The sequence below is a fragment of the Quercus lobata genome, chromosome 2 (assembly GCF_001633185.2).
Source record: "Quercus lobata isolate SW786 chromosome 2, ValleyOak3.0 Primary Assembly, whole genome shotgun sequence".
In the NCBI taxonomy this organism is placed as follows: domain Eukaryota; kingdom Viridiplantae; phylum Streptophyta; class Magnoliopsida; order Fagales; family Fagaceae; genus Quercus; species Quercus lobata.
Genome location: NC_044905.1, coordinates 13083065 through 13097651, shown reverse-complemented (window position 1 = coordinate 13097651; position 14587 = coordinate 13083065). Strand labels below are relative to the sequence as shown.

Sequence of the window (14587 nt, the reverse complement as noted above, 5' to 3'; positions counted from 1 at the left end):
AACTAACTTTTTAAGTTCCACTAATCATTTCAGTAATATTTTCCGTCATCTCATCAATTCATACCAATTTTTTATTAGCTGAACCTAATAATAAATCATCCTTAATGAGCACCAATAGCATTAACATTTCCCTTAATTTAATAATTAATATAGAGAAGGAAAATTTCCGACCTATCACAAGCTAACACATCATACTACTAAATCCACAAAATACGGCCAATTACGAAGTGCCACGTACGACAACTAGTTTCTACCATCACCATTCAGGAACCAACAAAAATTTGTCAAGTGTCTTAAAATAATAATATAAAAAAAAACATGCAAAATACCAATCACACATCAGCGTGTGTAAGCAATGACACATGCCACACATTAGCATGTATCAGCAATGACATCTCACACATGTAAGCAATGACATAAATAATCCAATTAATTGCTGACATGTGTCACCTTGAAAATCAAGACATTTCGGCTAATCAAATGATGCCATGTGTCTTAGAGAAAAAGTCTTAAGAATCCTCCAATCAGATTGTGACGTGTGTCACCAATCAGACTCCACCACGTGTCGCTCACCTACCCCAAAAATTAAGATGTCATATAGAAGACCATTTAATCAAGATTATGATTTTTTTGTAAAAGCATTCCAACACTAGTTAATTCAGCATTAAAAAACTAGATTTCCATTAATTATTTAATTATTTTTTAAAAAGATTATTACAAATTACATAATAAATATGCATAATTATAATGCAAATTTCCAAATCCATCAAAACTAATTCTTAGAGCAACCGCATCAGATCATGCATAATCTTGCAAAATACAAAAAGTAGTTAATTTTACACATTTTGAGCAAAAAAACATCCACATCAGTGAGTGTAAAATTGTGCATAAATGCACAAGTGCTACAGTAACCGTGCATATATGCACGGTTACTGTAATATAACTCGTGCATTTAATATTTTAGTATTTTTTTTTGGTAGTGCTAGGTTTGTGAGAGAGAGGGTAGTGAGTTAAGAAATAATAAAAATTTGTAAAAGAATAAATATTTTATTGAATAGATGTGTAGAATAGAGAGACTGGTATGGGTGTTTTATAAAAATAGGTGTGTAAAATAGAAAAAATAGTTTTTTGTATGCAAAGTAGACGGAAAGTTTGCATGAGCTGGTGCAGTTGCTCTTAAAATACTAAAATAATTCAAACTAAAAAAATTATATAAGAGTAATTAATAATATATAGTGGGCTAGATTGAGTTAGATGAGTTGAAAAAACTATCAGCCTGAACTTAATCTGACCCATGATTCAAAATAAAATTCTAACCAAACTCAACCTACCAACTTATAAAACTAGGGGTGGCAATTCATGTTCATGGGTCGGGTTCGTGTCGTGTCAAGTCATGAATATTTGGATATATGAATTGACTCGAACCCGACCTGTTTACTAAATGTGTTAGGAATCCTTAACCCGCACACGATATGTTTATTAAACATGTCAACCCGACTCAACAAGTTTAACTCATTTAATTAACAAGTTATGTAAAGGTTAATACAAATGACCCGTTTTATAATCTATTTAATTAATAGTTCATACTTAATCTGTATAATTTTTATCAATTCCCATGTATATAAAATTAAAATATAATTACAACTATAAATATAGTAATAAACATATAAAAACAACCATAAAGTAAGTAATAATATCAAAATAACTAATAATTTTATAAGCTAAACAAGTTAGACAGGTTCGCATGCTGAACATGAACATGACTCATTTATTAAACGTGTTAGTCGTGTCAACCTGAATATTACTTGAACCCATTTAGCCTCAACTTATGACCTGTTTATAAATAGGTTAATTATGTCGAATTTACAGATCTTATCGAATTTTGCCACCCCTAATGAAAACCAACCCGAGGCATTAGGTTGGATTGAGTTGGATTAGTTTCACTGGATTGGTGGATTTGGTGCACACCCCTGCCTACTACTAAATAGGATAATTTCCTTTCACTTCACTTCATACAAGATATTTGTTTGGCTGAATATTGCATTTTAGCCCTATTGAGTTGTTTCTTTGACCTTGTTGAATGCATTATTTTAGACTCATAAAACATACTACTTTGGTAGATATATTTGTCGAACCTTGATGAAAATGGGCACATGTAGTCAAGGCTGGAGGGAGAGGCACAATGGCCCCCGCTGGCTTTCTAAAAATTTCTCCACACTCTTATTTATGTTTTTTAAATCTATAATATAAGGCGTGGAGAAGTTGAATTGATTAGTGATTTTGATAATTGATATTAATTAGAGTAAACAATTAAAGAGTGATTCCACTTTGCTCAATTGGTAATGTAAGGACGCGATTCGTGGTGGACCGTAACAGTGTCGGGTTCGCACGTAAAAAGGCCCCTAACAATATCATTTGTAGAGCGTGGGTTTGGAAGGCTAGGCCCAGGTTGACAGGCGGTGGGTTTTTCGCGGTGTTCGTACAAGTTTAAGTTTTCCTTCACCCCTGGAGTCTTTCTCCTGGAGGTGGGCTGGGAGGCTCTGGTTTTTAGCCATTTTTCCCAACCTCTTCTTTAGGTTACTTGTTTTTCCTTTTATCTTTTTCTGTGTTCATTGTCCTTCGTCCACGTATAGGATCAACATTTCCAAGATTGATACTTGTCCCATTAGCCCATATTCAAAGTCGTTGGAGGTGGTTGTAAAAGTCAAAGAATGCGGCTCTGTCAGGTTCAGAGCATTGAATGGCAGTAAGGGCAGCTTTCCCTGGATATTTTAGATATTTCTTCCTAGTTTCAGTCCTATACCGTTTTTACCTTTCTTTCAGGGGGGACTTTAGGTCTGCCGAGGACTGAGCTGTCCTCGGCGGTATCCTAAGGCTATTTTGTCGAGCTTGGGCCATAGCCCTCCTCGGCTTGGGCCTTCGGATTCTCCCTGGGTAGATGGGCCTGGCCCATAAATCATTTGGGCCCCACAATAGCCCCTCAAAACCCGGCTGTCCAACCTCTTGGTTGGAAAGGGGGGTTTTGGTGATGCCGAACCTCTTCCCACGGCCCAACCAATTTGGCCTATTAATAATGCTGGCGGCTCTTCACCTGTCCAAGAAATGCGCCGGTCTATGAGACAGTTTTTGATTTCGCGCTTGATGCGCTCTTACCGTTTGGGTTTCCCAAAACGTGCTTTTAATAACCATTATTTACGAGACTACTTTAATTCGGCGGTTTGTTTTGATGGGGTGGAGAAACGGAACCGGCATGTTTGTGTTGGCAGATTCCTTTGGAGATCTAAACCTATTAAATGTCTCCCGCTCCACCCTCTGTATAAGAAGGAAAGGAGGAGGTTATTGTTTTTATAAAGAATTCCTTCTCATCCTTCTGAGATTTGAAATACTTGGCCTCCCCTAGGGTTCATTTTGCCCACTGGTTCACAAACTAAATCGTGATACACTTTATCATAACAACGAGTGATGCAGGAGCCAAACCCCTCCCATAAACGCCATGTTCCAATAAAGCTCATTATGGCTCGATCGGGACAGGGATGGCGAAGACTCAAAATCAACCTCACCCTTCTTTCAGTCAAAATCCGAAGCAGGAACTTGTCACGTCAAACTTTCGGCGCGACTGAGTCGAGAACACCTATCATCAGTATCAACCGCTCTCCTATGAGCATACCTAGTATGGCTCCAGTGTGTTGGGAGTCAAGATCGAGGCAGGGACTAAATGTCTCTACTTCTTTCTCTCTTCCTTCACTGGTGCTATCCTCCGTCTCCCTTTCTTAGTCTTCCCAGCACCAGTTCTATCCTGGTGCTTTCACTTCTCCCTCTTTTGCTCATTTTTCTTTCTTTTCATCTCTTCTCTCTTCTTCTCCTCCTTCTTTACTCATGTCCCCCATCTTCTTCATTGATTTCTTCCTTACTATTTCCTTCTCTTTCATTTTTTTTTTTTCAAAGAAGGTTCTTATCGTAATATGAGCAGTATTGAGGCAGAGATTGGAGAGACTTTGAAGACGAGTTTAAAAAACGCCTGCCAGTTTACTTATCTGTACTACGGATGTAATTGTTGCTTAGGCAGTTCTCATTTTGTATAGGCTCGTTTGAGCCCTCATTTGTACGTTGTAATAATTTTTCGTATTAATAAAAATTGTTGTTATTTTATTTCGCATGTTTTGTCTCTATGCCTTTTCTTTTCTTTTTCTTTTTTAATTCACAAACGCTGCTCGGCACAATAATATAGCATCTAAATCAATGACGAATAAGACCAAAATGCTTGATAATAAAAAGATGTCACCATAACTTTAATGAAAACGCTTGGCACAATAAGGCCGACCAGTGAAAAGTAATACTTACCCCATGCTAGCCGAGGAGTAAAACGAAGGTTTGATGCCGTGTGAGGAATAACCATTTGAAGATATCTCACCCACCAAATGAACAGCCTTCTTATACGACTAAATGCTGGAGCGTTTCACCACCTTCCTCAAAACTTTATTGGTCTTAACCTTTTTATGGTGTTTAAACCGTGGATGAAGTGACCTGACATTTTTATCAAGTAACCCATCTTACAAAATTCAAACCTTTCCTTGTCCAAGTATTTGGTTTCCCCACTGGCCTGGGTCCGAGGACCATACAAGGCCTTGGTTTTGTCCAAAACTTGTGATTTTTTCTTTTTCGTACTTAGTTTCCCCATAGGCTTGAGTCCAAGGACCATGCAAGGCCTTGGTTCTGTCCAAAACTTGTGATTTTTTCTTTTTCGTACTTGGTTTCCCCATAGGCTTAAGTCCGAGGACCATGCAAGGCCTTGGTTCTGTCCAAAACTTGTGATTTTTTCTTTTTTGTACTTGGTTTCCCCATAGGCTTGAGTCCGAGGACCATGCAAGGCCTTGGTTCTGTCCAAAACTTGTGATTTTTTCGTTTTTGTACTTGGTTTCCCCATAGGCTTGAGTCCGAGGACCATGCAAGGTCTTGGTTCTGTCCCTGGCCCATATGCTGAACGGGCTTGGGCTGCGAATTTACTGGGCCCACAAATTAAGAGGTATTTCCATAGTCTTTGATCACGCGGTACTTTTTGGCGTCCCAGTGTTCGAGGTGCACCTTCTCGAGACTCCTTTAACCTCAGGGCCGCAGACGACGTTGGAAATCGAGCCAAAGACGTTTTGTCTGTAGCGTTTCCTTAGGACGCTACGTGAATTAAATGCCACCGGTTTACTTCTGGGTATAAATGGGATAGGGGGTCACTTCACTTGCACATGAACTCTCCTGTTCCCTTCAGAACCATATTTCTTCCATATCCGCGATCTCTCTTTCTAGTGCCACTGCCTCAAAGCAAGATGTTTGAGGCGTGGATGGGGATGAAAGGTCTCCGCCCGCTTCAGAGGTACCGAATCCTCAAGGTGATATGGTATGGACAAGGATGGCACAGATTCAAGCCAGTCCTCCGTCTTGACAGGAGGAAGATGGTATTCCTCCTTCTTTTAGCCAAAATCCGAAGCAGGTTCTGGTCATGCCAGATTTTTGGTATGTCAGAAAAAGGAATTTCCGCCATCAGCGCCGTCTGCCTTGTAGCAGGCAAATTTTTGCGGGGGCTCCCCAACTTCCGGCTCCCTGCACCTTTTCTGTAGATGGTGTTAGCCTGAGGTCAGGTCCCCTGCACCTTTTCTTCACCGGTGCAGGCCCCAAGTTGGGTTCTTCTGCTGCCTGAGTTATGGGCGTGCAAAAGCATTGAGGAGGAATAAGGTCTCGAGGCAGTAGCCAACTTCTCCTCTGTGCCACCTCCACGGCTTTATCTTCACTCTCTTGTATTTTTCGTTACTTACGTAGTTAGCTTCAATGTAGGCTTTGTTTCAGCTTTTCATTGTACACTGTACTATTCCTTTGTCTTAATAAAATATGTGTCTATTTCTCTATACATATCTTTCTTCTCTGTAACCACTACTTTATGCATGAATATTAAATATAAGCTTGCCCTTAATGATATTCTAGGCAGAAAAATGCCTTAACACAGATTCCTACTAGTTTAAACTTACAAATATTATCAAGCATAACAAGGTTAATCATCAATAAATTGAACTCTTGGAACTAACCGGGATAACCGCTGAGTGCTGCGCGATGCATACTAGAGCGATGTCCGAGAACGATAAACTCTAAGTCATTCGTCCGAGAGGGTAGCCGAGTAGCGAGGGACTTCGGTTGTGCTTCTGGGTAATATGTTGCGCCGTATCGCATCAACCCCTTTGATACTGGGGATCTGGGGGTAGACCGAGGAATCCGCGCAATCAAGGTATTAACCCATCTGTTAACGCGGAGTTCTCTTCGGATGGATTTCGAGATTTATGTGCCATAGCTTTTTTTTTTTTAGATAGTTGGTTCCTCATCCAGGTAGTTGGTTTCCCCATAGGCTTGAGTCCGAGGACTATGCAATGCCTTGGTTCTGTCCAAAACCTAGTTTTCCTCATCCAAGTAGTTGGTTTCCCCATAGGCTTGAGTCCATGGACCATGCAATGCCCTTCTGTCCAAAACCTAGTTTTCCTCATCCAGGTAATTGGTTTCCCCATAGGCTTGAGTCCGTGGACCATGCAATGCCCTGGTTCTGTCCAAAACCTAGTTTTCCTCATCCAAGTAGTTGGTTTCCCCATAGGCTTGAGTCCGTGGACCATGCAATGCCCTGGTTCTGTCCAAAACCTAGTTTTCCTCATCTAGGTAGTTGGTTTCCCCATAGGCTTGAGTCCGTGGACCATGCAATGCCCTGGTTCTGTCCAAAACCTAGTTTTCCTCATCCAGGTAGTTGGTTTCCCCATAGGCTTGAGTCCGTGGACCATGCAATGCCCTGGTTCTGTCCAAAACCTAGTTTTCTCTTTGTGTGGGATCTTGGCTTTATGGGAGTTAGCTCCTCAACCAAGCCCCTAGAGTTTATCCATATGATTAACGCTATCAAGTGCCTAGTTTGCTCTTTACGGGGGACCTTGGCTCTAAGGGAGTTAGCTCCTCAGCCAAGCCCCTAGTCAAGAAACGTAGCCCCTAGCATAACTTTATACTAGAACTCTATAACCAACGGTTAGAAATAACGAAGAAACTCTATCGACCCACATCCTATACCTACACACAAGCCTTCCCCACAGACGACGCCAATTGTAAGGACACGATTCGTGGCGGACCGTAACAGTGTCGGGTTCGCACGTAAAAAGGCCCCTAACAATATCATTTGTAGAGCGTGGGTTTGGAAGGCTAGGCCCAGGTTGACAGGCGGTGGGTTTTTCGCGGTGTTCGTACAAGTTTAAGTTTTCCTTCACCCCTGGAGTCTTTCTCCTAGAGGTGGGCTGGGAGGCTCTGGTTTTTAGCCATTTTTCCCAACCTCTTCTTTAGGTTACTTGTTTTTCCTTTTATCTTTTTCTGTGTTCATTGTCCTTCGTCCACGTATAGGATCAACATTTCCAAGATTGATACTTGTCCCATCAGCCCATATTCAAAGTCGTTGGGGGTGGTTGTAAAAGCCAAAGAATGCGGCTCTGTCAGGTTCAGAGCATTGAATGGCAGTAAGGGCAGCTTTCCCTGGATATTTTAGATCTTTCTTCCTAGTTTCAGTCCTATACCGTTTTTACCCTTCTTTCTGGGGGGACTTTGGGTCTGCCGAGGACTAAGCTGTCCTCGGCGGTATCCTAAGGCTATTTTGTCGAGCTTGGGCCATAGCCCTCCTCGGCTTGGGCCTTCGGATTCTCCCTGGGTAGATGGGCCTGGCCCATAAATCATTTGGGCCCCACAGGTAAAGTTTTTGACGGTTGAATAAAAAATTTGGAGTTTATTTTCCGCCTATACCAAAAATCGAGTGGTGTCTTGGTCGAATGATAAAAAATTATCATTAGGAGTAAACACCATTAAGTTAAAACTATCTCCAAAAAAAAAAAAAAAAATCATAGGACAATGTCCTATCAATCTTGATAGAGCAAAGCCTAATCCATTTTCAACTAAATTGGTGATATTTATATCCAAAATAACTTAAAGATTTAAAATTTAAAATAAAAAAAATTTAAGGATTCTAAATTTCTAATCACTATGAAGTTCTCGTTGTAAATGACCTAATGTCATTAATTATTATATGAGCACGATCCTCCAACAATATTGTTCATAACTAACTTTCAACACTAGAATCATTGCCACATTTTCCCCCCCATTTAATTATGAATAAATTTAGGTATACAAAATTTTCAACAATATTGTTCATACAAATTTCTAATCACTATGAAGTTCTCGTAGTAAATGACCTAATGACGTCATTAATTATTATATCAGCACGATCCTCCAACAACATTGTTCATGACTAATGACTAACTTTCAACACTAGAATCATTGCCACATCCACCCCCCCCCCCCCCCAATTTAATTATGAATAAATTTAGGTATACAAAATTTTCAACAATATTGTCATTCTTTCAATGCTTGAGATATACCAATAAGGGAATTACGTGCCAATGTAGTGTTCGGAAAAATAAAGTATTTCTTACACTTATTAATTGAGTAAGACCCATGTGGCTTAAAAAAAGAAAATTGGAATCTTTGAAAGATGAAAAAGTATACTATATCTCTTTTGTTAGTAGAGATGTAATGATGCAGGGTACAAAATATAGTGAAACAAAACTGTCATTATTGATAATTGCATAATTCTAAACATTATTCATAGATTCTAATTTTAAGTAGGATCGTAATTTTAACAACCATGTTCATAGATTCATTCCTCATGAATATGGATGCATTATCATGATCATTACACAATTTACATCCTCATGAAGATCTCCTTATTTTGTAGGCAACTATATATATGAAGCCATTTTAGAAGTATTTATCTCCTTATCAGTGGGTAACCATTTTAGGAGTAGCATAAAAAACCATTTCTAATCAAGAGACTTTCAGGAAATTAAAACTTTGGATTCAAATACGCAAGGTAAGTTGGGATGGCTGATGTGTTAAACCCGTTGAAGTTAGTCCCAGCAGCTGTTGTACATGCACCCATATTAGAGAACACAAGCCAGTCATCAACTTGCAGTTTCGGCAGTTGGTAACCCCTGAAATGAATGGCAACTTTTAGTAACTCAAAAAAACTCAAATTTAGATTTTGAACTAGTCAATTCTTCCAAGTTTTATCATAGGGACCTCACGATCATCTTATAAAATGTAAGACTTAAAAAGAAAGGGAAAAAAGGATTGGTACTTGGATAATTAAGGAATATAACAGCTGCTCGGTTGCAACACATAATGATGAGTTCCCAACAAATTCCCCTTTTTTTTTTTTAAGTATATTACTACAGAAGCCAGCACTTGCCTAAAGATACAATGTTACTCTAGAATTTTATGTCAACCAGTATTAGTAAAACTGAATCAGACAATAAGTAAATTCAATTCTAATGCCTTAAAAAATAACACTTTTTTTGGGGGGGGTGGTTGTGGACACCCATCTTTAAACATAAATCTGAAAATCTAGTCAATAATATAAATTGTTCCAACAAGTAGTTTGTAGAGGGGATACCTCAAGTCTTGTTATTTTCTTTAACAGCTTATTTCTAAGCTGTTCGGTCTCCTAAAAAATATCAAACACGCACGTTAGTCAAGCAGCTCACAAGGAATTAAAAATGAGAAAAATAATTACAGAACATGAGTACAGTTCTTGAATACATTTAAGATAAACACAAGATTGTTACTTGAGAGCTCATAATCACACTCCATTATGACTAATATTTAGCTTTAATCAAGTGGAAGTCACTAATAAGCAATTAAGCAATGAGTATTTGTATTAATTCCATGAAAAAAAAAAAAAAACAAAGTCTTCACAAGTACTAGTAATCGATTGATGAATTGCATAAAAAATCAAGAAAATGAGAGAAAAAAGTACCTCGAGTGCAAAACCATCAACAACGAAAACACCCAAAGAGTAGCCATCTATAGTGGAAAAAACATGTGCTTCTTGAATGTTCAGTCCAATCTCAGACAGTAAGGAACTCAACTGAAAATGTACCATAAAAAGTATAAATAGTAACTAAAAAAATAGCACAAACAGGATAGTGTTCCATTTTTTAAAAAAAATTAATAGGTGATTTTTGGCCCCAAGGGAAAGGGGAAAGGGAGATTCAAGCTAGTGACCTCCACTTCATAAACTGATTGTGCTACCCTTAAGGTTAACTTAGATAGTATTGTCACTGACAGAATGTCTTACCGAGTAACTTTTGGAAGTTCAGTATACAAGTATAAATCACCTATGCTATCCACCATCACATCTTACAGAAGCATGATCTATTGCAATCTATCTTCAGGCATATAAATTACAAAGAACTTGCTTTGGTGGTAAACAAAGATGTGTTGGAACAAGGGTAAGTAATAGAGAAGTTCTGCTACTTATAAATAACTGCTTGGACTTACACAGACTGAGAATTATTATTATATATGTATTTAGTTGACATCAAGTTTATAAGGTTTTGAAGTAAAATCCTGACTAGTGCAGCATATAGAGACTGAAATTCAGTAAATCTAGGAGTGCAGCACAATAAGATAATAAATCTTAGCAGCAGATCCTACAGAATGCTAGCAGGAGACTAAAGAAAAATGCAGGATTATTAAACTAGAACATGATTGATAAAAAGAAAAGAACTATAAAAAATGTAATATGAAATGGCAATAAACCAACCAGGCCTTGTGCCGCACACCATTGAGAACATAACAAAAATGTCCATAAATGAGCATGGTCAAAGAAGAGTGTCAAGATCAATGTGTGAAAAAGAAACAGTATAGGCATTATAGGTGGAGAAACAACAAATTAAGCACAATGTGAAAGGAACACAGGGTCAACTGCAGTGACAAGTGTGAATCTCATTTCTTCTTTTTCTCCTCAAGAAGCGGCTAGCCTTTTTATTCATCAATCATTAACTTCAACAATGTCGAATCACCCACGATGTATGAACAATCAGGTGTCTTCTCCTGGGTAGCTTTAATTTTGATACTATACAGCAAGTAAAGTATTTCTCAATAGTAGCAAGCCTTCTAGATGCCCACCCTTAAAGGTTAAAGGTCGGCGAGATGAAAGCTTAGATACCACACAGTTCTAGCAGGTCTTTTTGTGTGTGTGTGTGTGTGTGTTTTGTGGGAGAGTGGGCGAGGTTAAGTGTTCTGGACATCACTGGCAAGTGACTCAAATCAGGTTCAGTAGGGCTGAGGATCAAATGTTTCATTGCTGAATAAGATTGCAGAATTTCAACCTTCAAAACAATAGTGTTCACTAATAACATCGAATATATTTCTCACTTTTGCAATATATTTATTACCTTGTCCAAAAATTTAAATCTCAAATTAGATGCTTCAGAAATGTCAAGAATGTTCACGCACGACATATTATGCAGATTACATCTAAACAAAGGAGGCTAAAATAAGAATTAAAAAAATCCTGGACATGTCTTTGATGCTGAAAACAGTAGGCTTTGAGAGGTGTACAAGTATACAACGCAGATGATTCCAAGAAATGGTTTAGACTGTAGAAAACTCCACATGCTTCCTATGAGAGAAAGGGAGAGAGTGGTCAGCTACCTGACTTAAATTTTTGGGCTTGTCGTATGTTGAAATTGTAATGTCATGCATTGCCCTACAAAATTTGCAAAATATTACAATGTTAAGTTGCTGAGAAACTCCAAAAGTGTCCAGCAATCAGCGAAAACATTTATTTCTAGTGAAAATTCCTTCGAACGTCTCATCCTAGAAAGAAACATTAAGTTGAATATAGATGGGGGGGGGGGGGGGTGGTGGTGGAATTATACAACACATATAAGCTTACAAAAACAGAAGGTATAAATAACAGGATACTTCTAAGTTCAAAGCAAAGTCACCAGCTTGAGTTAAATGGGTAATTTTTCCCAACTAGAAGAGAATATTTTGATGAAGCCACAGATCTCAACTTCCTCTAGTAGGAGAAAATGTGATGTCCCAATTTGATTGATTATGTAATGTGTGTGGACGTGTGATGAGTCCCACATCAGGTAGGTACTGGGTAAATCTAGAATTTATTAACAACTGTAAGGAGTTTCAATTGTGACTAGTCCTTTTACAGTAACCCAAAAGGGGGTCTTGCATTCTACGGAATTTCACATCGCCTGGGGAAGCACATGAGAATGTGTCTCAGAATTATTACCGGGAATAAAGACGATTATCATTCACGTTGTCATGCCTGTCTTGAACATGTAATTGGTTGAATTCAAGAGTGAGTTCAACATCAGGTGATGAACCAAAGGCAGGTGGTGGATGAACACTGAAAAAGTAAGAGAGAGAATGGGGTACTAACAACTCACAAATTCTCAAAAATGAAATAGGAGGAGGTCCTTTTAACCATACCTATGTTTGCTGGGATAATCAGAATATTGAGCATCCACTTCTCTTTGAAAGTTTGAATGCCCAGAAGAACTACAATTTCCACCCGAAGTAGAATGAACCTGCACATTATCAAGATGCATTTGGACGGGGGAGGAGTAACTAAAAAGTCAGAAAAGGGCAAGTCGTGAAATTTCCTTCGGTTTTTTTGTTCCGTCAATATGTCAATTGCCTTTAGAAACTTGCACAAAAGCAAACCATTTGCAGAAATATCCCTAATTCTAAGTCAAATCAAGTAGTCAAATTTCGTGGTAGTGATGAAATCGTAAAATAGTGGTATCTTTTATGAATGGAAGTAACGAAATATATAACAAGAAAAGAGAAACTCAAAAGAGAAGGGAAGAAAAAGAACCAAGAAAAATAAACTCATAGTCAATATGATGCAAAGAAAGAAAGTTTCTTGTATGCCAAGAGTCTTGTTGCTCAACTGGCACCTCTTAGTATTTCCAACTATTGAATTAAACAAAAGAAAAAAAAAAAAAAAGTAGTATTTCCAACTATTGAATTAAACAAAAGAAAAAAAAAAGTTTTCTCCTATAAGATACCTGCACAAGACGGACATCAATTGCATGTCTAATAGAAGGGTTGCGTGTCATGTTCAGTAATCTTTTGTGCATAAGAACATCTTGTACCCTCTCGACATTCACATTCACAGCATACCTATGAGGCTAACACTACCAAATTAGATTCATAAACGATCATAAGCAACAATAATGTTACACTATTCCAATTAAGTCCAAAAAAAAAAAAAAATGAAAAGAAAATACTCTGGCTTTCTCTAATGCCCTGTTTCTTGAGGGAACAAAGATAATGGTTCACTTAGTATCCATTAACAAACACGGACACCAGGAATTTGAATTGATATTAATTTATTACATTACGATTTCTAAAAAAATTTACAAAAGTATAATGAAAATGAATGAAAGAAAGCGGACACAAACGCAAAGATTTGGTGTTTTACCGAACAGGGAGGCCATGAAAATGTGCCCAGAGTTCATCTTCAAAACCAGGAAGATTGGTCTCTGCTACGTTCAAGTGCTTAAGTCGGTGAAGGACTTCATTGTACACTTCTATCTTCTGCCTCTGCTCTCTGCTGAATCGACTCTGAATCTGACTCTGACTCTGACTCTGAGTCCGTGTAAAATCCAAGACTCTGCTACTGCTCTCTGTATCTTCCATGATCACACGAAGTTCAACCAAAACGAGCAATTTTTTTGAGCTTTAAAAAGGTACTATGCTGTTTAACGTGCTTAATTTTGATTCGGCCAAAAAAAGGAAGCGTGATTCATTTGCAACTCAACAGAAGGACTTTAATAAAAGCATATAAACCTGTACTGTAGTCTATTGAGTTTATCTTTTTCAATTTGACTAAATTGCAATTGAAGGTTTCACCCATAAAATTTAGAATAATTTTTGTTTTGTTAAAAAATTTTAAAATTTGGATTTGTAATGTATTGTTTATTTAAAGCATTCCATCAATGCATCAGCGATGTGGTGTCCATTAAGTTCCAACTAAGCTCAAAACGATGTCATTTGAATCACTAGTTTAGAAAGTTTGGGATGATTTTGATTTTGCCCCCTTAAATTTGAGGTAATTTGGATTAATAAAACTATGCCATTTTGAGTTAACATGGCCTTAATGGACACATCATCGTGGCACATGAGCAAAATGGCTTAAATTTAAATAATATGTAACGTTTGGGATACAAATGGATTTTGGTAGATTGACAGCACATATAGAATTTAGCCACTCAATTGTGACTAGATTCACTACAAATATATGCTGGATGTCCCCTACTAGCAACACGCTACATTGGATATTAGAGAATTCATAGCTAATTCCAAAAAAAATGGAACTAAGAGTGTGCTTGGATGGAGGGAAGGGAGAAGGGAGGGGAGGGATTCACTTGTATTAAAAAATTTTAAATTGTTAATTTAACCTGAAGGATATTAATTTATATCTATTCTTTTAATTAGCAAAAGAGTGCTACTATAATTTAATAATAAAGGAAAAATTATCTCTTAAAATTTGTTTTCCAAAAATGTCAGCATTCCTATTATAAAAAAATTTAGGCAAAACTTAAGTATATCTTAAGTTTCTATTCATCCATAAGTCATACTACTTAATTTAATTTAATTGTACTGGGAAAAGATAACACATTGTTTGCACCATGTTGGTATATACAATTATGTGGTTGTATCT

The 14587-nt window shown here is 37.7% G+C and overlaps 1 protein-coding gene across 2 annotated transcripts; it reads right to left on the bottom strand.

The window, feature by feature from the left end:
* Window positions 1-8687: 8687 nt before the first annotated feature.
* On the bottom strand, window positions 8688-13662 carry LOC115974565 (serine/threonine-protein kinase STY46-like). Of its 2 annotated transcripts, XM_031094975.1 has the most exons (8): window positions 13346-13662; window positions 12930-13044; window positions 12349-12446; window positions 12149-12265; window positions 11551-11605; window positions 9869-9979; window positions 9506-9556; window positions 8688-9044 (listed from the first exon to the last, which is right to left on the bottom strand). In XM_031094975.1, exons 1-8 carry the CDS (start codon window positions 13561-13563, stop codon window positions 9015-9017), a joined length of 795 nt encoding a protein of 264 aa, XP_030950835.1. In that variant the 5' UTR covers window positions 13564-13662; the 3' UTR covers window positions 8688-9014. The 2 variants fall into 2 exon arrangements, with proteins under 2 accessions (XP_030950835.1, XP_030950836.1); XM_031094976.1 differs by lacking the exon at window positions 12149-12265 and having other exon boundaries at window positions 13346-13629.
* Window positions 13663-14587: the final 925 nt, after the last annotated feature.

Coding starts and splice junctions, on each gene's coding strand:
- LOC115974565 (XM_031094975.1), bottom strand. CDS start 13,563: ATGGAAGATACAGAGAGCAGTAGCAGAGTCTTGGATTTTACACGGACT. Junction 12,447..12,929: donor TTGATGTCCGTCTTGTGCAG/GTATCTTATAGG, acceptor GATAATGTGCAG/GTTCATTCTACTTCGGGTGG. Junction 11,606..12,148: donor GATAATCGTCTTTATTCCCG/GTAATAATTCTG, acceptor CAAATTTTGTAG/GGCAATGCATGACATTACAA.